The sequence below is a fragment of the Sardina pilchardus genome, chromosome 10 (genome assembly GCF_963854185.1).
Source record: "Sardina pilchardus chromosome 10, fSarPil1.1, whole genome shotgun sequence".
Taxonomy (NCBI): Eukaryota; Metazoa; Chordata; class Actinopteri; order Clupeiformes; family Clupeidae; genus Sardina; species Sardina pilchardus.
Genome location: NC_085003.1, coordinates 34,835,586 through 34,857,959, shown reverse-complemented (window position 1 = coordinate 34,857,959; position 22,374 = coordinate 34,835,586). Strand labels below are relative to the sequence as shown.

General features: G+C 41.4%; 1 protein-coding gene across 1 annotated transcript in view; it reads right to left on the bottom strand.

Annotated features, from left to right (window-relative positions):
* The window catches only part of LOC134093956 (calmodulin-like protein 4), a 28,849-nt gene extending 8,018 nt beyond the window's left edge, over nt 1-20,831 (bottom strand). Inside the window, exons 1-2 of the mRNA XM_062547292.1 lie at nt 20,768-20,831; nt 20,635-20,665 (exon numbers count right to left, since the gene is read on the bottom strand). Of these exons, the coding sequence (XP_062403276.1) occupies nt 20,635-20,665; nt 20,768-20,770 (34 nt within the window). The 5' untranslated portion in view covers nt 20,771-20,831. The remainder of the gene's footprint in view (nt 1-20,634; nt 20,666-20,767) is intronic.
* Nucleotides 20,832-22,374: the final 1,543 nt, after the last annotated feature.

Sequence of the window (22,374 nt, the reverse complement as noted above, 5' to 3'; positions counted from 1 at the left end):
CATGTCTGCTTTGTATTTTTCAACTTTTTAACTTTTATACTTTTTAAACTATGAATTAAAAAACGATTTCCCCATAGATTTAACATTGAGCTATTTCCCCATAGACTTAACATTGCTCATTGTGACATCACGGCAGCAATTAGAATCTTAGGCCAGGTGGCCGGCCACCTGGGCACCAACTGTCAGTTTCTCTGGCTTTAACCATACAATCTCTCTGAAGACTACATATTCTGTTCCCCTGTATCCTCTGCGCACAACAGTATCAAAATAAGTTCTCCTAATTCCATCCAACTTTATATCCATTCATCTTCTTCAAACCATTCACTCATCCACCCATTCTAAACAGTCTGCCTATCAACATCAATAAGACGCTCTACATTCAACTTTTAAACAATCTACTCTGTCTCAGGCTGGCTCTCTTAAGACTAGCCAGTTAAATTGATTACACCTGTATCTGTATCCACTACTCTCAGTAGAGAGCTGTGTCTCTCCATTCTACAAGAATATAAGGCACATTCCATCCAACATTCTATCCATTCATCTTCTTCAGACCATTCACTCATCCACCCATTAAACTGTCTATCAACATCTATTAAACAATCTGTCTATCAACATCCATTAAACTCTCTGTCTATCAACATTAATTAGACTATCTACATTCAACTTTTAAATTATTTACTCTGTCTCAGACTAGCCAGTTAAATTGATTACACCTGTATCAACTACTCTCAGAGAGCTGTATCAGTGTCTCTCTTAACAAGAATATAAGGCACATTCCATCCAACCTTCTATCCATTCATCTTCTTCAGACCATTCACTCATCCACCCATTAAACTGTCAATCAATATCTATTAAACAATCTGCCTATCAACATCCATTAAACATTCTGTCTATCAACATTAATTAGACTATCTACATACAACTTTTAAAGTATTTACTGTGGGTCCCTCTCAAGCAGCGTTTATATGTCCTCCCTCGCTCCTCGATCCTCAATGATCTACGTAAAGAAAGATAGAAGAAGGGCTAGACTATCCCATTGTTGCCGCTCCATCATTCTTTATGTAGATCAGTGAGGATCGAGGAGCGAGAGAGGACGCGTAAACGCTATATGAGAGGCACCTTCTGTCTCAGGCTTTAAACATACAATCTCATTAAGACTACAGATCCTGTTTCACTACTTCCTCTGTCCACAACTGTTTCAAAATAAAGGTCCTCACTGCAATAATACATTATTAAATCATTTAACCACTGAAACTACTCAACTATTGAACTGTTCAACCATTCCAACTGTCAGTTATCATCCACTATGCCTCCAGTCAACTACACGAAACCTCCATGTACCTAGCAACCAACATACCAACCATTAAAATTAAACGTTTATGACCGTTTCCATAGCAACCAACATGATTATACTGCAGTAACTTCTTGTTTCCTGATAGTGGCCACCATGGATACCCTAGCAACAAATGTTTCAAAATAAAAGTCCTCACTAGCAAGTTAGCTAGTTAGCATTGTTAGCATAGTTAACATTTTTAGCATAACTGCAAAAAACATCAACTAAGTTAGCTAATCAACCTGGTTAGCATTGTTAGCAATTTTAGCATTGTTAGCATAGTTAGCATTTTTAACATTATTGCTAGAAATCATCAGTTAAGTTAGCTAATCAACCTGGTCAGCATTGTTAGTTTAAGTTAGCATTGTTACCATAGTTAGCATTGCTAGCATAGTTAGCAATTTTAGCACAACTGCTTGAAATCATTAGCTAAGTTAGCGAATCAACCTGGTGAGCATAGTTAACATTTTTACCATTACTGCATCAAATCAGTAGCTAAGTTAACCAATCAACCTGGTTATCATTGTTACCATAGTTAACATTTTAACATGAATAGAAATCATTAGTTAAGTTAGAACTGGAATGTTTCAGCTTTAAACTGTCTACCTTCACACTATCAACTCTCTGTAAACTATGCAACCACCATGTTTACCCTAGCTACACCTTAGTAACCATATCTACATTATCTATCTATTTTTGCATTTCATGCACTGGTAATTCCTTGGAATTGCATTTCTAGTTATTCTTCTTCTAACGCACGCAATTCAGCTTGAACCGTTTAACGTAGAAACTTCATTCAAACTGTGTTACGAAGGTCTTGCTTAGGACATCAGCGCAATGTATTTTTTAACTTTGTAACTTTTATACTTTTTAAACTATAAATTAAAAACTATTAACAATTTCCCCATAGACTTAACATTGCTCATTATGACATCACGGCAGCAATTAGAATGTTACCCCAGCTGGTCAGCCACCTGGGCACCAACTGTCAGTTTCTCTCAGGCTTTCAATCTCTCTGAAGACTATATTCTGTTCCCCTGTATCCTCTGCGCACAACAGTATCAAAATAAGTCCTCCTAATTCCATCCAACTTTATATCCATTCATCTTCTTCAAACCATTCACTCATCCACCCATTCTAAACAGTCTGCCTATCAACAACATCAATTAGACGCTCTACATTGAACTTTTAAACAATCTACTCTGTCTCAGGCTGGCTCTCTTAAGACTAGCCAGTTAAATTGATTACACCTGTATCTGTATCCACTACTCTCAGTAGAGAGCTGTGTCTCTCCATTCTACAAGAATATAAGGCACATTCCATCCAACATTCTATCCATTCATCTTCTTCAGACCATTCACTCATCCACCCATTAAACTGTCTATCAACATCTATTAAACAATCTGTCTATCAACATCCATTAAACTCTCTGTCTATCAACATTAATTAGACTATCTACATTCAACTTTTAAATTATTTACTCTGTCTCAGGCTTTAAGAGTACTCTGGCTCTCTTAAGACTAGCCAGTTAAATTGATTACACCTGTGTCAACTACTCTCAGAGAGCTGTATCAGTGTCTCTCTTAACAAGAATATAAGGCACATTCCATCCAACCTTCTATCCATTCATCTTCTTCAGACCATTCACTCATCCACCCATTAAACTGTCAATCAATATCTATTAAACAATCTGCCTATCAACATCCATTAAACATTCTGTCTATCAACATTAATTAGACTGTCTACATACAACTTTTAAAGTATTTACTGTGGGTCCCTCTCAAGCAGCGTTTATATGTCCTCCCTCGCTCCTCGATCCTCAATGATCTACATAAAGAAAGATAGAAGAAGGGCTAGACTATCCCATTGTTGCCGCTCCATCATTCTTTATGTAGATCAGGGAGGAGCGAGAGAGGACGCGTAAACGCTATGAGAGGCACCTTCTGTCTCAGGCTTTAAGCATACAATCTCATTAAGACTACAGATCCTGTTTCACTACTTCCTCTGTCCACAACTGTTTCAAAATAAAGGTCCTCACTGCAATAATACACTATTAAATCATTTAACCATTGAAACTACTCAACTATTGAACTGTTCAACCATTCCAACTGTCAGTTATCATCCACTATGCCTCCAGTCAACTACATGAAACCTCCATGTACCTAGCAACCAACATAGCAACCATTAAAATTAAGTGTTTATGACTGTTTCCATAGCAACCAACATGATTATACTGCAGTAACTTCTTGTTTCCTGATAGTGGCCACCATGGATACCCTAGCAACAAATGTTTCAAAATAAAAGTCCTCACTAGCAAGTTAGCTAGTTAGCATGGTTAGCATAGTTAGCATTGTTAACATAGTTAGCATTTTTAGCATAACTGCAAAAAATCATCAACTAAGTTAGCTAATCAACCTGGTTAGCATTGTTAGCAAATTTAGCATTGTTAACATAGTTTGCATTTTTAGCATTACTGCTAGAAATCATCGGTTAAGTTAGCTAATCAACCTGGTTAGCATTGTTAGTAAAGTTAGCATTGCTAGCATAATTAGCATTTTAAGCGTAACTGCTAGAAATCATTAGCTAAGTTAGCTAATCAACATTTTAACATGAATAGAAATCATTAGTTAAGTTAGAACTGGAATGTTTCATCTTTAAACTGTCTACCTTCACACTATCAACTCTCTGTAAACTATGCAACCACCATGTTTACCCTAGCTACACCTTAGTAAGCATATCTACATTATCTATCTATTTTTGCATTTTCATGCACTGGTAATTCCTTGGAATTGCATTTCTAGTTCTTCTTCTAACGCACGCAATTCAGCTTCAACCGCTTCACGTAGAAACTCCATTCAAACTATGTCGCGTAGGTCTTACTTACGCGATGTGGGCAAAGTATTTTTCAACTTTGTAACTTTTATACTTTTTAAACTATTAGTTAAAAACTATTACAATTTCCCCCATAGACTTAACATTGCTCATTATGACATCACGGCAGCAATTAGAATCTTACTCCAGCTGGTCAGCCACCTGGGCACCAACTGTCAGTTTCTCTCAGGCAATCTCTCTGAAGACTACATATTCTGTTCCCCTGTATCCTCTGTGCACAACAGTATCAAAATAAGTCCTCCTAATTCCATCCAACTTTATATCCATTCATCTTCTTCAAACCATTCACTCATCCACCCATTCTAAACAGTCTGCCTATCAACATCAATTAGACGTTCTACATTCAACTTTTAAACAATCTACTCTGTCTCAGGCTGGCTCTCTTAAGACTAGCCAGTTAAATTGATTACACCTGTATCTGTATCCACTACTCTCAGTAGAGAGCTGTGTCTCTCCATTCTACAAGAATATAAGGCACATTCCATTCAACATTCTATCCATTCATCTTCTTCAGACCATTCACTCATCCACCCATTCTAAACAGTCTGCCTATCAACATCAATTAGACGTTCTACATTCAACTTTTAAACAATCTACTCTGTCTCAGGCTGGCTCTCTTAAGACTAGCCAGTTAAATTGATTACACCTGTATCTGTATCCACTACTCTCAGTAGAGAGCTGTGTCTCTCCATTCTACAAGAATATAAGGCACATTCCATTCAACATTCTATCCATTCATCTTCTTCGGACCATTCACTCATCCACCCATTAAACTGTCTATCAACATCTATTAAACAATCTGTCTATCAACATCCATTAAACTCTCTGTCTATCAACATTAATTAGACTATCTATGTCACAGGCTGTAGTAGGACATTGATGATATGATCTCACGTGTGCAATGTTGTTGTGTAATCAATGTGCTCTTGGGTGGATTTGGTTGCTGTGTATATGAAGTGTGTAAACAATGTATATCCGTTTATTGTGGTGTTCTCACGATTGTGTGCTGTGGTTACCTGGTCACGGACATATCATCTAAGGCACCTGCTGCTAATTGTCTCATTTCCGAACCCAATGACATTTGCGATCCTATTCGTCCATCAAGGATCAGTCTCCCAATAAATAGGACTCTCATATGCTTGTCGGGGTGGACCCTGGCATAACTGAAGGCTACAGCGGCGCAGATCTCCCGACGACAGCTGTCCCCGTCTCCGGCTCGGACTGAAGGAATCGACACTGGATGTTACAACGCTCGCCATTCATCTTAACGAAGGAAAGTGCTTTTGCTTGCTTTGCCTAGCTTGCTGTGTTTATAGCCTCGCCGTTATCTTAGTGTGTGATCGGCTGGCCTGAGGTCGTGCTTGTGTATTCCCAGATCATCCCCTTCCGAGAAGAGCGACCCAACATCGATGACCGGATGCATTGTTTGTGAGCTGCGCCTAGACCTCCACGTAAAGGAAAGTAACTTAGCTTATCCATACTGTTGCTGTTTGAAATTAGCCGGCACTGGGCAGGCTGCGTTCTGAATGTGTGTTTACCCTATCAGCTGTTCGACTGGGCTTCCTCGACCGCGGAGCTCCCGGAAGCGACCGGTGTTTGACGAACTGTCTCCCCCTGCTGGCGTGGGGGTGAATCGCTCACATTGACTGAATTGGAAGTGAACTTTCTCTCTCTGCCATTGGGACTCGGACGTGACGTGAACTCTTTATTGGACTTTGATGTATGGCTTGAATTGGTGCTGGACTGTGAAAATATTGTCAGGCAATTTCTCTAGTTTTTATACATTATTGAACTGCATATTTTATTGGAAATATTTAGTAATAAAGACTATTATAAATATTTCTGACTCCGGAGTTCTCATTGTGATGGTGTAAAGGGGAAATACAATCAAATTGTCAACAGACGGCTGTTTTCAGTCGGGTTACATTATTGGCGTAGTCGGGCAGGTTTCCCCTTTCACACCTCACAGTGAAGAATGACGGACGAAGCACAGGGCAGCGGAGTAAGGCCAGAGGGTTCACCTGTAATAAATGCCATGATGATTCCTTGGTTCATGGGGGCTCCATGGATCCCAAAATTTAGTGGTGATCCTAATAAAATGAGATTTGGGGAGTGGAAAGGGCAGGTACAGGCGATGCTGAGGGCACAGGGGTTAAATGAGGAACAAAAGGTGGATTTTCTCCTGGGGGCATTGGAGGGCGAAGCCAAGAGAGAGGCACAGCTGTTAGACCGAAGACAGCATACATCCAGTGCATCTATACTACAAGAACTAACTAAATTGTATGGAAAGGCAACTTCCATTGCACAGTTGAGGGCATTGTTCTTTAAGTGTTACCAACAGGAGGATGAAACCGTAGCAGCCTTCATTCTTCGACTCCGAGAACTCTTCCGAAGATGGCGAGAACAGGAACCAGACGGCTCTGCCCAGGATGAGACGACTGCACGGGATCAGCTTGTCCTCGGCTTGAGGCCTGGTGTGGTGCAGCAGGAGCTTCATCGTCAGGTGCGGAGGAATGCAGCGCTCTCCTTCAGTGAGGTATGTGGGGAGGCTAGAGCTCTAGAAGCTGAGTTAAAGATGGAGGTTGCTAGTACATCACGCATCTCTGCACCACAGCCACAACCAGCCAGAACAACACCTAGCATGGAGGAGTGGAAAGAGACTGTTAGGGCTGAGCTTAAAAAGGAGATGCAAGACCAGTTAACTGTATTAAAGGATACCTTGATAGAAGAGATTAAAAAGCAACACTCCCCACACAATGCTCCTTTTCCAAACCGAGTACAGACCCCACCCCCCCAAGAAAGAGTACACAGAGGCCGATATACACCTTCTCAAAGACCTCGGGCATTTGAATGGGACTCGCGAGGCCAGCCCATTTGCAGAGGCTGTGGGATGGCCGGCCATATCCAACGCCAGTGCCCTGCAGAACGGGGACAGTTAAACTAATATCCCCAGCCACTGAGAGCCGAGTGGTTGGGGAGGGGGGACAGAGAGATGGGTTAGACAGGCCAGCAATGGTTGGGGAATGTCCAGGGGTGGATATCACAGTGGCAGGGGTGAAGGTGCCCTGTTTATTAGATACAGGCTCACAAGTTACCTTGTTCAGTGAAAAATTCTTTCAGAGGTGGCTGGCTGGAGAAACTAAACGGAATCCACAAGACTTAGAATGGCTCACCCTGAAGGCTGCCAATGGACTACAGATTCCTTACACTGGCTACGCAGTCTTGGACTTCTCGGTGGGAGGGGTGAAGGTACCAAGTAAGGGGGTTATCATTGTTAGGGATGAGTGTCTGGGGGCAGAAAGGGGTATCCTGGGGATGAATGTGATCTCACATTGTTGGAGGGAGCTGTTTCAGGGGGTTCATCCAGGGATGACTGCATTCAGTGCTACCATGACCTCTAGGGCCAAAGGGGAGTGGGAGCGGGCATTTGCTGTTTGTCAGAAGGTGTCTGTGGCTGTGCCCTCTGAGGAAGAGGTGGGAGTAGCCCGGCTCACACGACAAGACCCAGTTTATGTACCCCCTAACAGCGAGATGGTGTTGTGGACACAGCTGTACGGAGCACCAAACAGCCAGGACTTTTGTGCCCTGGTGGAAGGCACTGAGGAAGACAAGGAATGGCAGGTGGCACGGTCTATTGCCTGGGTAGTGAAGGGACGTCTGCCTATAAGGGTACGTAACTTGAACCCATACCCTGTCCAAATGCCTCAACGCTGCCCTCTGGCAAATGTCTTCCAGGTGGATCCAATGCAAGTCCAGGGTGGAAGAGACTTGGTGTTGAAGATCGTGGACTCTGGTGTCGTAGAGATAGACGTGCAGGCGATCCAGACCACCATGCAAGATGACCACCCCGTCCACCTGTTGAAGGGAGATGGGCTTTCTGCAGAGCAACAGCATAAGATGGATTCCCTGCTGAATCGATGGAAGAGGGTTTTTGCAGCTGGGGAAGAAGATTTTGGTAGGACCACCGCCGTCCTTCATTCCATTCCCACTGGATCTGCACCACCAAGTAGACAGCGTTACAGGCCTATCCCTCCCAGTCTGTACACCGAGTTAAAGGGGCTCCTTCGGAACATGTTAGAACAAGAAGTGATCAAAGAAAGCTCTAGCCCATGGGCAGCACCCATTGTTCTCGTGAAAAAGAAGAATGGGTCTTGGCGTTTTTGTGTAGACTATAGAAAGCTGAACACCCTGACCCACAAAGACGCCTACCCGTTGCCCCGGATAGAAGAGTCCCTCACCAGCCTTACCAAAGCCTCTTGGTATTCAACTCTAGATCTTGCCAGTGGCTATTGGCAGGTGGAGATGGACCCTAAAGATCGCGAGAAGACTGCGTTCACCACCCCCTTAGGCCTTTATGAGTTCCATCGTATGCCTTTTGGCCTTTGCAATGCGCCGGCAACTTTTCAACGCCTAATGCAGCGGTGTTTAGGGGGACAGGTGAACGAGTCCCTCCTGATTTACCTGGACGATGTCATCGTTTATTCTCCGGACTTCGACACACACCTCCAGCATCTGGAGCAGGTCTTCCAAAAGTTGGCAACACATGGCTTAAAACTACAGCCTCCCAAGTGTAAGCTCTTTCAGAAAGAAGTCACTTACCTTGGCCATGTGATTTCCAACAAGGGAATATCCACGGATCCCGGGAAGACTGCGGTAGTACAGGAGTGGGCAGTTCCTTCGACCATCAAGCAGGTACGATCCTTCCTGGGATTCGTTGGATACTACCGCAGGTTCATAAAGGGATTCTCCAAGGTAGCAGCACCTCTCCATGCACTCCTGGTAGGAACAAAAAAGGGGACAAGTAACATCCAATGGACCACTGATTGTCAAGTGGCGTTCGAGACATTGAAGTCAGCCCTGGTGAGTGCACCCATCTTGGCTTTTGCCGATTTTTCCAAACCTTTCCATCTGTACACTGATGCCAGCCTTGGGGGGTTGGGCGCTGTTTTGGCACAAGTACAGGATGGTCAAGAAAGGGTCATAGCCTATGCCAGCAGAAGTCTAAGCCCAACTGAAAGGAACGATCAAAATTATAGCTCTTTCAAATTGGAGTTTCTAGCCCTCAAGTGGGCTGTTACTGAAAAATTTCGGGATTATTTGTGGGGTCATAAGTTCTTGGCTTTCACAGATAATAACCCCCTCGTCCATCTGGAGACCGCCCATTTGGGGGCCACAGAACAGCGGTGGGCAGCTCAATTAGCAAATTTCGAGTTTGAGCTGAAATACCGCCCAGGCCGCTCGAACCGTAATGCTGATGTCTTGTCCCGTTTGCCACAGGAAGTGGGAGAAGAGCCACAGATCCGGGTGGAAACGGCAGCAATCGACAGCACAGTCACCATGGGGACTCCAGACTCCTGGAAGGACTGGCAAGAGAGAGACCGAACACTGGACACATTGAAGGGATGGGTGACCAGGGCCTACTTCCCAGGGGCGGAAGAAAGACAAGAGGAATCTCCAGCAGTACGACGTTACCTACGGGAGTGGAAACGGCTCGACTTACAGGACGGCGTGCTAGTACGGAAGGCCCAGGAACGGCACACTGGATCGACTCTTGCCCAGATTCTTGTCCCAGAGAACAAAACCTGGGAACTCTGGGATCGTTACCACCAGGCTTCGGGTCACATGGGCATGTCAAAGGTCGAAGGGCTACTACGGAAGGCATTCTACTGGCCAGGTATGGGAACAGACCTCCAGAAATGGACTTCTTCCTGCTCCAACTGCATCCAACAGAAAAGGGGCCCAGAGGTAAGGGCACTTCTAGTGCCTATTTTAACATCATACCCCTTGGAAACTGTCGCAATAGACTATTTGTCCTTAGGCCGACCAGCTGATGCTTACCCTTACCTGCTGGTGATGACAGATCTTTTCTCCAAGTTTGGATGGGCTGTCCCTACGAAAGACCAGACGGCAGTCACTACGGCTCGGGTCCTCTGGCGTCACCTCATTCAGCCGTGGGGGTGTCCTGAACGGATATTATCCGATCAAGGGGCGTCCTTTGAGTCAGCCTTAGTAGCCCAGCTGTGTCGCCTCTATGGCTGCTCCAAGATCCGAACAACCCCGTACAGGCCCCAAGGGAACGGGGCCTGTGAGATTTAACAAGACTCTTTTATCTCTATTAGGAGGTCTGAATTCGGATGACCAGGCACATTGGCCAGACCATCTGCCCACCCTCCTACAGATGTATAACAACACCACTCACGAGACGACTGGGTTAACACCTCATTTTGTGATGTTTGGCCGACATGCTCGCCTACCTGTGGATACCATGGCAGGAGCCCCGACGACAACCCAGCGACATGACCTGGATGGCTGGGTACATCAGCATCACCAGACCCTACAGCGGGTCTACAAGCAAGTAGCATCCCAAACGAGAGACGCCAGAACGCGGGACAAGGCCCGTTACGACCGGAAGGCGAAGTCCATACCCTTGTTGCCAGGGGAGCGGGTACTCCTACGCAACTTCCGCCGCAGAGAACAAGGCAAGTTGGCACCCCACTGGCAGTCTCAGCCCTATGTAGTTCTTGGACAAACCCGCCCTGACCTGCCAGTTTTCCAAATCAGACCAGAGGGAAAGGAGACTCCTATCCGGACAATCCATCGCAACCATCTACGACCTTGTCCCTTTGACCCCCAAGAGGTACTGCACCCTGCCCCAAGGGCCGAGGAACCAAGCCCCTCTGCCCCAAGTGTCTTGGGCCCCAGGCCTTTATTGTTGCCTCTAACTGTTGTGCCTACAGCATCTGCCTCTCCTACAGGTCAAGCGGATGTAGTGCCAGTAGCCCCACCAGTAGCCCCGCCAGTAGGACAGCCAGAACAGGTACCGTCAGCTCGGCAGTCTCAGAGATCGAATATGGGTAGGCCACCAGACAGATATGGGTATTAGAATGCTGTCGGGACGACTATGGTCAAAGGGGGGGGGAGTGTCACAGGCTGTAGTAGGACATTGATGATATGATCTCACGTGTGCAATGTTGTTGTGTAATCAATGTGCTCTTGGGTGGATTTGGTTGCTGTGTATATGAAGTGTGTAAACAATGTATATCCGTTTATTGTGGTGTTCTCACGATTGTGTGCTGTGGTTACCTGGTCACGGACATATCATCTAAGGCACCTGCTGCTAATTGTCTCATTTCCGAACCCAATGACATTTGCGATCCTATTCGTCCATCAAGGATCAGTCTCCCAATAAATAGGACTCTCATATGCTTGTCGGGGTGGACCCTGGCATAACTGAAGGCTACAGCGGCGCAGATCTCCCGACGACAGCTGTCCCCGTCTCCGGCTCGGACTGAAGGAATCGACACTGGATGTTACAACGCTCGCCATTCATCTTAACGAAGGAAAGTGCTTTTGCTTGCTTTGCCTAGCTTGCTGTGTTTATAGCCTCGCCGTTATCTTAGTGTGTGATCGGCTGGCCTGAGGTCGTGCTTGTGTATTCCCAGATCATCCCCTTCCGAGAAGAGCGACCCAACATCGATGACCGGATGCATTGTTTGTGAGCTGCGCCTAGACCTCCACGTAAAGGAAAGTAACTTAGCTTATCCATACTGTTGCTGTTTGAAATTAGCCGGCACTGGGCAGGCTGCGTTCTGAATGTGTGTTTACCCTATCAGCTGTTCGACTGGGCTTCCTCGACCGCGGAGCTCCCGGAAGCGACCGGTGTTTGACGAACTGTCTCCCCCTGCTGGCGTGGGGGTGAATCGCTCACATTGACTGAATTGGAAGTGAACTTTCTCTCTCTGCCATTGGGACTCGGACGTGACGTGAACTCTTTATTGGACTTTGATGTATGGCTTGAATTGGTGCTGGACTGTGAAAATATTGTCAGGCAATTTCTCTAGTTTTTATACATTATTGAACTGCATATTTTATTGGAAATATTTAGTAATAAAGACTATTATAAATATTTCTGACTCCGGAGTTCTCATTGTGATGGTGTAAAGGGGAAATACAATCAAATTGTCAACAGACGGCTGTTTTCAGTCGGGTTACATCTACATTCAACTTTTTAATTATTTACTCTGTCTCAGGCTTTAAGAGTACACTCTGGCTCTCTTAAGACTAGCCAGTTAAATTGATTACACCTGTGTCAACTACTCTCAGAGAGCTGTATCAGTGTCTCTCTTAACAAGAATATAAGGCACATTCCATCCAACCTTCTATCCATTCATCTTCTTCAGACCATTCACTCATCCACCATTAAACTGTCAATCAATATCTATTAAACAATCTGCCTATCAACATCCACTAAAAATTCTGTCTATCAACATTAATTAGACTATCTACATACAACTTTTAAAGTATTTACTGTGGGTCCCTCTCAAGCAGCGTTTATATGTCCTCCCTCGCTCCTCGATCCTCAATGATCTACATAAAGAAAGATAGAAGAAGGGCTAGACTATCCCATTGTTGCCGCTCCATCATTCTTTATGTAGATCAGTGAGGAGCGAGAGAGGACGCGTAAACGCTATATGAGAGGCACCTTCTGTCTCAGGCTTTAAGCATACAATCTCATTAAGACTACAGATCCTGTTAACTGTTTCCTCTGTCCACAACTGTTTCAAAATAAAAGTCCTCACTGCAATAATACACTATTAAATCATTTGACCATTGAAACTACTCAACTATTTAACTGTTCAACCATTCCAACTGTCAGTTATCATCAACTATGCCTCCAGTCAACTACATGAAACCTCCATGTACCTAGCAACCAACATAGCAACCATTAAAATTAAGTGTTTTTGACCGTTTCCATAGCAACCAACATGATTATACTGCAGTAACTTCTTGTTTCCTGATAGTGGCCACCATGGATACCCTAGCAACAAATGTTTCAAAATAAAAGTCCTCACTAGCAAGTTAGCTAGTTAGCATAGTTAGCATTGTTAGCATAGTTAGCATTTTTAGCATAACTGCAAAAAATCATCAACTAAGTTAGCTAATCAACCTGGTTAGCATTGTTAGCAAATCTAGCATTGTTAGCATAGTTAGCATTTTTAGCATTACTGCTAGAAATCATTGGTTAAGTTAGCTAATCAACCTGGTTAGCATTGTTAGTAAAGTTAGCATTGCTAACATAATTAGCATTTTTAGCACAACTGCTAGAAATCATTAGCTAAGTTAGCTAATCAACATTTTAACATGAATAGAAATCATTAGTTAAGTTAGAACTGGAACGTTTCATCTTTAAACTGTCTACCTTCACACCATCAACTCTCTGTAAACTATGCAACCACCATGTTTACCCTAGCTACACCTTAGTAACCATATCAACATTATCTATCTATTTTTGCATTTTCATGCAGTGGTAATTCCTTGGAATTGCATTTCTAGTTATTCTTCTAACGCACGCAAATCAGCTTGAACCGTTTAACGTAGAAACTTCATTCAAACTGCGTTACGTAGGTCTTACTTATGACATGTGTGCTATGACTTTTCAACTTTGTAACTTTTATACTTTTTAAACTATTAATTAAAAAACGATTTCCCCATAGATTTAACATTGAGCTATTTCCCCATAGACTTAACATTACCCTTTATGACATCACGGCAGCAATTAGAATCATACGCCAGGTGGCCAGTCCAGGTGCAGCAGCTCTCTCTCTCTCTCAGGCTTTGACATACACAGGCTCTCTTGAGACTACATTTTCTGTTCCCCTGTATCAACTGTATCAACTTAAGTCTTCCTAATTCCATCCAACTTTCTATCCATTCATCTTCTTCAAACCATTCACTCATCCACCCATTCTAAACAGTCTGCCTATCAACATCAATTAGACGATCTACATTCAACTTTTAAACAATCTACTCTGTCTCAGGCTCTCTTAAGACTAGCCAGTTAAATTGATTACACCTGTATCTGTATCCACTACTCTCAGTAGAGAGCTGTGTCTCTCCATTCTACAAGAATATAAGGCACATTCCATCCAACTTTCTATCCATTCATCTTCTTCAGACCATTCACTCATCCACCCATTAAACTGTCTATCAACATCCATTAAACTCTCTGTCTATCAACATTAATTAGACTACATTCAACTTTTAAATTATTTACTCTGTCTCAGGCGTCAAGCATATACACTCTGGCTCTCTTAAGACTAGCCAGTTAAATTGATTACACCTGTATCAACTGTCATTTTCTCTGGCTATAAGCATACAATCTCTCTGAAGACTACATATCCTGTTAACTGTTTCCTCTGTCCACAACTGTTTCAAAATAAAAGTCCTCACTGCAATAATACACCATTAAATCATTTAACCATTGAAACTACTCAACTATTTAACTGTTCAACCATTCCAACTGTCAGTTATCATCAACTATGCCTCCAGTCAACTACATGAAACCTCCATGTACCTAGCAACCAACATAGCAACCATTAAAATTAAGCGTTTATGACCGTTTCCATAGCAACCAACATGATTATACTGCAGTAACTTCTTGTTTCCTGATAGTGGCCACAATGGATACCCTTGCAACAAATGTTTAAAAATAAAAGTCCTCACTAGCAAGTTAGCTAGTTAGCATGGTTAGCATAGTTAGCATTTTTAACATAACTGTTAGAAATGATTGGCCAAGTTAGCTAATCAACCTGGTTAGCATGTTTAGCATAGTTAGCATTTTTAGCATAACTGCAAAAAATCATCAACTAAGTTAGCTAATCAACCTGGTTAGCATTGTTAGCATTTTTAACATTGTTAGCATAGTTAGCATTTTTAGCATTATTGCTAGAAATCACCAGTTAAGTTAGCTAATCAACCTGGTTAGCAATGTTAGTTTAAGTTAGCATTGTTACCATAGTTAGCATTGCTAGCATAGTTAGCATTTTTAGCATAACTGCTAGAAATCATTAGCTAAGTTAGCTAATCAACCTGGTTAGAACTGTGAGCATAGTTAGCATAGTTAACATTTTTACCATAACTGCATGAAATTAGTAGCTAAGTTAACCAATCAACCTGGTTATCATTGTTACCATAGTTAACATTTTAACATGAATAGAAATCATTAGTTAAGTTAGAACTGGAATGTTTCAGCTTTAAACTGTCTACCTTCACACTATCAACTCTCTGTAAACTATGCAACCACCATGTTTACCCTAGCTACACCTTAGTAACCATATCTACATTATCTATCTATTTTTGCATTTTCATGCACTGGTAATTCCTTGGAATTGCATTTCTAGTTCTTCTTCTAACGCACGCTATTCAGCTTCAACCGCTTAACGTAGAAACTCCATTCAAATTTTGTCGCGTAGGTCTTACTTACGCGATGTGGGCTTTGTATTTTTCAACTTTGTAACTTTTATACTTTTTAAACTATTAGTTTAAAACTATTACAATTTCCCCCATAGACTTAACATTGCTCATTATGACATCACGGCAGCAATTAGAATCTTACACCAGGTGGCCGGCCACCTGGGCACCAACTGTCAGTTTCTCTGGCTTTAAGCATACAGTCTCTCAGAAGACTACATATCCTGTTAACTGTTTCCTCTGTCCACAACTGTTTCAAAATAAAAGTCCTCACTGCAATAATACACTATTAAATCATTTAACCATTGAAACTACTCAACTATTGAACTGTTCAACCATTCCAACTGTCAGTTATCATCCACTATGCCTCCAGTCAACTACATGAAACCTCCATGTACCTAGCAACCAACATAGCAACCATTAAAATTAAGTGTTTATGACCGTTTCCATAGCAACCAACATGATTATACTGCAGTAACTTCTTGTTTCTTGATAGTGGCCACCATGGATACCCTAGCAACAAATGTTTCAAAATAAAAGTCCTCACTAGCAAGTTAGCTAGTTAGCATAGTTAGCATTTTTAGCATAACTGCAAAAAATCATCAACTAAGTTAGCTAATCAACCTGGTTAGCATTATTAGCAAATTTAGCATTGCTAGCATAATTAGCATTTTTAGCGTAACTGCTAGAAATCATTACCTAAGTTAGCTAATCAACATTTTAACATGAATAGAAATCATTAGTTAAGTTAGAGCTGGAATGTTTCATCTTTTTTTTTTTTTTTTTTTTAAGATTATTTTTTTGGGCTTTTAATGCCTTTAATGGACAGGACAGTAGAGAGAATGACAGGAAGTGAGTGGGAGAGAGAGTCGGGGTGGGATCCGGAAAGGACCACGGGGCGGGAATCGAACCCGGGTCGCCGGCCTACGGTGCAGGTGCCCCAGCCAGTTGCGCCACTGCCGGGGCCTGGAATGTTTCATCTTTAAACTGTCTACCTTCACACTATCAACTCTCTGTAAACTATGCAACCACCATGTTTACCCTAGCTACACCTTAGTAACCATATCTACATTATCTATCTATTTTTGCATTTTCATGCACTGGTAATTCCTTGGAATTGCATTTCTAGTTGTTATTACAGTGCATGAAAATGCACTGTACTGTTCTTCCTAGGCTTCTTATTCTTCTTCTTCTAACGCACGCAATTCAGCTTCAACCGCTTAACGTAGAAACTCCATTCAAACTATGTCGCGTAGGTCTTACTTACGCGATGTGTGCTTTGTATTTTTCAACTTTGTAACTTTTATACTTTTTAAACTATTAGTTAAAAACTATTACAATTTCCCCCATAGACTTAACATTGCTCATTATGACATCACGGCAGCAATTAGAATCTTACGCCAGGTGGCCGGCCACCTGGGCACCAACTGTCAGTTTCTCTCAGGCTTTACAATCTCTCTGAAGACTACATATTCTGTTCCCCTGTATCCTCTGCGCACAACAGTATCAAAATAAGTCCTCCTAATTCCATCCAACTTTATATCCATTCATCTTCTTCAAACCATTCACTCATCCACCCATTTTAAACAGTCTGCCTATAAACATCAATTAGACGCTCTACATTCAACTTTTAAATAATCTACTCTGTCTCAGGCTGGCTCTCTTAAGACTAGCCAGTTAAATTGATTACACCTGTATTTGTATCCACTACTCTCAGTAGAGAGCTGTGTCTCTCCATTCTACAAGAATATAAGGCACATTCCATCCAACATTCTATCCATTCATCTTCTTCAGACCATTCACTCATCCACCCATTAAACTGTCTATCAACATCTATTAAACAATCTGTCTATCAACATCCATTAAACTCTCTGTCTATCAACATTAATTAGACTATCTACATTCAACTTTTAAATTATTTACTCTGTCTCAGGCTTTAAGAGTAATCTGGCTCTCTTAAGACTAGCCAGTTAAATTGATTACACCTGTGTCAACTACTCTCAGAGAGCTGTATCAGTGTCTCTCTTAACAAGAATATAAGGCACATTCCATCCAACCTTCTATCCATTCATCTTCTTCAGACCATTCACTCATCCACCCATTAAACTGTCAATCAATATCTATTAAACAATCTGCCTATCAACATCCATGAAACATTCTGTCTATCAACATTAATTAGACTATCTACATACAACTTTTAAAGTATTTACTGTGGGTGCCTCTCAAGCAGCGTTTATATGTCCTCCCTCGCTCCTCGATCCTCAATGATCTACATAAAGAAAGATAGAAGAAGGGATAGACTATCCCATTGTTGCCGCTCCATCATTCTTTATGTAGATCAGTGAGGATCGAGGAGCGAGAGAGGACGCGTAAACGCTATATGAGAGGCACCTTCTGTCTCAGGCTTTAAGCATACAATCTCATTAAGACTACAGATCCTGTTTCACTACTTCCTCTGTCCACAACTGTTTCAAAATAAAGGTCCTCACTGCAATAATACACTATTAAATCATTTAACCATTGTAACTACTCAACTATTTAACTGTTCAACCATTCCAACTGTCAGTTATCAACTATGCTTCCAGTCAACTACACGAAAACTCCATGTACCTAGCAACCAACATAGCAACCATTAAAATTAAGCGTTTATGACTGTTTCCATAGCAACCAACATGATTATACTGCAGTAACTTCTTGTTTCCTGATAGTGGCCACCATGGATACCCTAGCAACAAATGTTTCAAAATAAAAGTCCTCACTAGCAAGTTAGCATTGTTAGCAATGTTAGCATTGTTAGCATAGTTAGCATTTTTAACATTATTTCTAGAAATCATCAGTTAAGTTAGCTAATCAACCTGGTTAGCATTGTTAGTTTAAGTTAGCATTGCTACCATAGTTAGCATTTTTAGCATAACTGCTAGAAATCATTAGCTAAGTTAGCTAATCAACCTGGTTAGCACTGTGAGCATAGTTAGCATAGTTAACATTTTTACCATTACTGCATGAAATCAGTAGCTAAGTTAACCAATCAACCTGAATATCATTGTTACCATAGTTAACATTTTAACAGGAATAGTAATCATTAGTTAAGTTAGAACTGGGAATGTTTCAGCTTTAAACTGTCTACCTTCACACTATCAACTCTCTGTAAACTATGCAACCACCATGTTTACCCTAGCTACACCTTAATAACCACATCTACATTATCTATCTATTTTTGCATTTCATGCACTGGTAATTCCTTGGAATTGCATTTCTAGTTATCTTTAACTCTATTGAATGCTGCACTGTTTTTGGAAGCTATGTCGCAGAGTGCCGGCAAGCTAGATCATTTTTTACTATTTGTGTAGACCCACAGCATATTCTATGTTATGGTTATGGACACATACTGTACTATGGCTCATTTGAAAGGTGCTCTCAGTGGGTGAAAACGCAATATTACGTTGTTGGCACTCAATGAGTTAATGTAGCCTTACCAACATAAAACTGTTCACTATTCATTTGAACTATTACATTGTTTTTTATTATCATTTGCAAGTTGCTTTGGACAAAAGCACCTGTCAAATTCCATAACAAAAACCTTAACCACCTTGCTCAAAACACTTTTTTTATGTCGTAAAAGGAAGTAGGCTATTGATACAAACTGTCAGTGCAATCAAAATAACAAGTCCTTACACCATTGTATAGTCTTCCAGAGTCTATGGGCAGTGACAGAAAACGCATGGTCACCTTTATCTGTGATTCAATTTAGATGTCTATGACATACTGTAGGGAGGGAAAGCGAAAACCAGCGCCCCAAGCGGTTGCATTCCTACCGAAGAGCAGCTCCAATGTAAAGTCCCATAGACCTATTCTTAAAAAAAAATATTACGAAGCCAAATCAGCGAAGTTATCCACCAAAAATATTTTTCAGTCTGTATACTGTAATAATCTATTAACTGTGAAAATATCAGACCCTATTTCGCCGTATTTTTAAAAAAAATGTAATTGCTCTTTTCATTTTATAAACGGACTACAACTACAAGTGACATGACTTTACCCTTCCAGGTTACTCACCGTAGCATGGCTCAAAACAATCCCAAAGTATGAAGTATGACCACTAGAATGCACCTGGAATACCCCCCAGGTGTGTTCATTGTGTTCAGTTATGGCTGACTGTGGCAAGCATTTTGCATCACATGAGCTTTCATTTGAGAATGTTTTGCAACATGTGTTTTAGCAAGGAAATATGTGCTTAGATTTAAGAGAACGGAGGATTGTGTTTTCATGTGAAATGTTTATGATATTGAAAAATTATGGCTAGATTTAGTAAATGTAAAAACAACTGGTGATTTGGTTTAGAGGATTGGCTTTTGTGTTGTAGCATTTGAGAAAAACTGTACAGTAACTAAGTTCCCATTGTGGGCCGAGATATATTATTTCTAAAAGATAATCCCATCCACTCCTGCTAGACTCTAGGAACGCAACCAGTAGGTGGCGATGAGATCACTTTCCCTCCCTATAGGCTGTGATGCTGTTACACTGATAACGCTCATATAGGCCTACTGTACATGTAATCACTCAGATATAAAATAACGACATACAACAGCATATTACAGAGAGGCTTCATAACAGTAAAACAATAGGTCTATTAAAATAAATAAATAAATAATAATAATAATAATAATAATAATAATAATAATAATAAAAGCATAAGCAAGTTTGCATATTATAGCCTGGTAGCCTATTTATTTATTGACTGATTGACATTGTTATTTATTATTGCTATTCTCCTTGGTGTAGTCTTACCAACTTTTTAAATGGTTTAGGCTACTGTTAAATGTAACTATTGTAGCCTATTGTATTGTATTGTAGCCTATTGCCCAAATAGGCCTTTTAAAAAATCTGCTTGGCCGTGTATTTGCCGTTTCTATGGGCAGTTTGGGCACGATGCCACTGATAGGAACAATTTGTCCTTGTTTGTGGTCTCTCAGCATGAAAGAGAGCATGTTTTGAGGCTCAGCACGAAATACAAAAGATTATGAAGACAATTTACAAACATGAAGGTTGTCCCCGTAGGGCTATTGGCAACACGTAGACTAGGCTACACATAGATTTGGCTACCAACCAGAATTAAATAGCCTACCTATTCTGTTTATCATCCAACAAAACAATCTTACCGTTTATCTGATCGTGTGACAGGAACTTTGCCTATGGGAATAAAGATGAAACTTTACACAAATCGGACAAAAACCTCACAAACTTGGTTTAAGATAAAACCAATTGTAGCCAAATGTAGGCTAGCCTACTTGCCATGGTGTTCCGAATCGGTGCAGTCTCTCCTCCTGTGACTTTACCAGACTAGGGAGAAGCGAAGCCTACATGATCCGCCGAATGTAAGGTTCAGTAACTGATAACGGGATGCCGTCACCATGAGCGATGCAAACGTGACACCAAGGAGGCTATCACGTGTCCGCTGGTGCACGGATCTAAAATCCCAGTGGGGATCCGACGGCTGTCAGATGCCACCATCAGAGCTCAAATTGCCAACTGAAAAGCAGCCAGTGGTGTGAGATGACACAAGCAACTCGAAGTAAATTGCTCAGCAGAAACTGCTCTGCAGAGTGTCGTTGTGTAGGCCTACTATAGCCTACAGTTCAATCATTATGTCCTTTCTTTCATAAGGCTGCTGTAGCCTACACTTTGTGAATGTTGTAGGCCAAATGTAGGTGTATTACTAGCCTACCCATCCTACTGCTGAAAACATCTGACATCTGTGGTTTGATGAGATGCGTAAATGCCTTCGCAGTCTCGATTGATTATGTAGTTAAAGGGACACTTCACCGATTAACATTAAGCTTTGTATCTTTAGAAAAACAGTCATCATTCCCTCTTTTTCTAACGGTGGAGTATACAGAACACAAAATACATTGAATGCCCACATATAGGCCTACACATACAAGTGCATACGTCCAAATACAAGTTTTGATACTCCATATTCAAACCGTTCCATATAATAGGCTTACCCCACAAATTGAAATACTGAAACCTCTCATAATTGTTGTGTGTTAATATGTGGTGTTCAATTAATTTGATCATTGTGACTCCAATGAATTTTATTTCACAAACTCTTTCAATGTCCAACCTATCAACTAAAATATGTAGGCTACCCATCCCATTTACAATTTCCAAACAGCATGAATTTTGTCTGGCCAAGTTTAAGGACAGTTTGTTATAGTCAAATCATACATTTAATTCAGTCATTTCTTTCATGTCATCTTGTAGTTGTGTTAAATCATTTCCTAAACAGGAAATATTTCTATCAGCAAAAAGCACTAATTTCAACATCTCAGAAACTTGACATATATCATTGATATATAGAATAAACATTTGGCCCCAACACTTGCTGCGTTTACATGATAGCTTTAATTCCGTATAAAACCAAGTTAATTCGGAATAAAAGTTAATTCCGCTTTAAAAGAGACCATGTAAACGCTTATTCAGCTTGAAAATGATTATTCGGAATCAAACTTAATTCCGAATTAAGTGGTTGGTTTATTCCGATGTTAAAGTGGAATTAACTCCCTCCTTGATCATGTAAACCTTTATTCCGATTCAAAGTTTATTCCGTTTGTTTGGTGCATGCTCGTACAAGGAGGAAGAAGAAGCGCATGCTCATTTCATTGCTAATTCGGCTCCGTCTTCTTCTTCTTCCCCCCTTCTCCGCCACTCTTCTCCTCCTCAGCTAGCAAACGTGAAGCTTGACAATATTCTCGAGCTGCTGGTTAAATAGTAGGCCTATTATCAGAATCACTGCGAAAACTGTTTTCATTATGTTGTCCATGCTGTAACGTTAACCCGAGATGACAAAAAAGCGCTAGCCAGCTAAAGTTTGTTTTCTTCCGGTAGACCTTAATTAG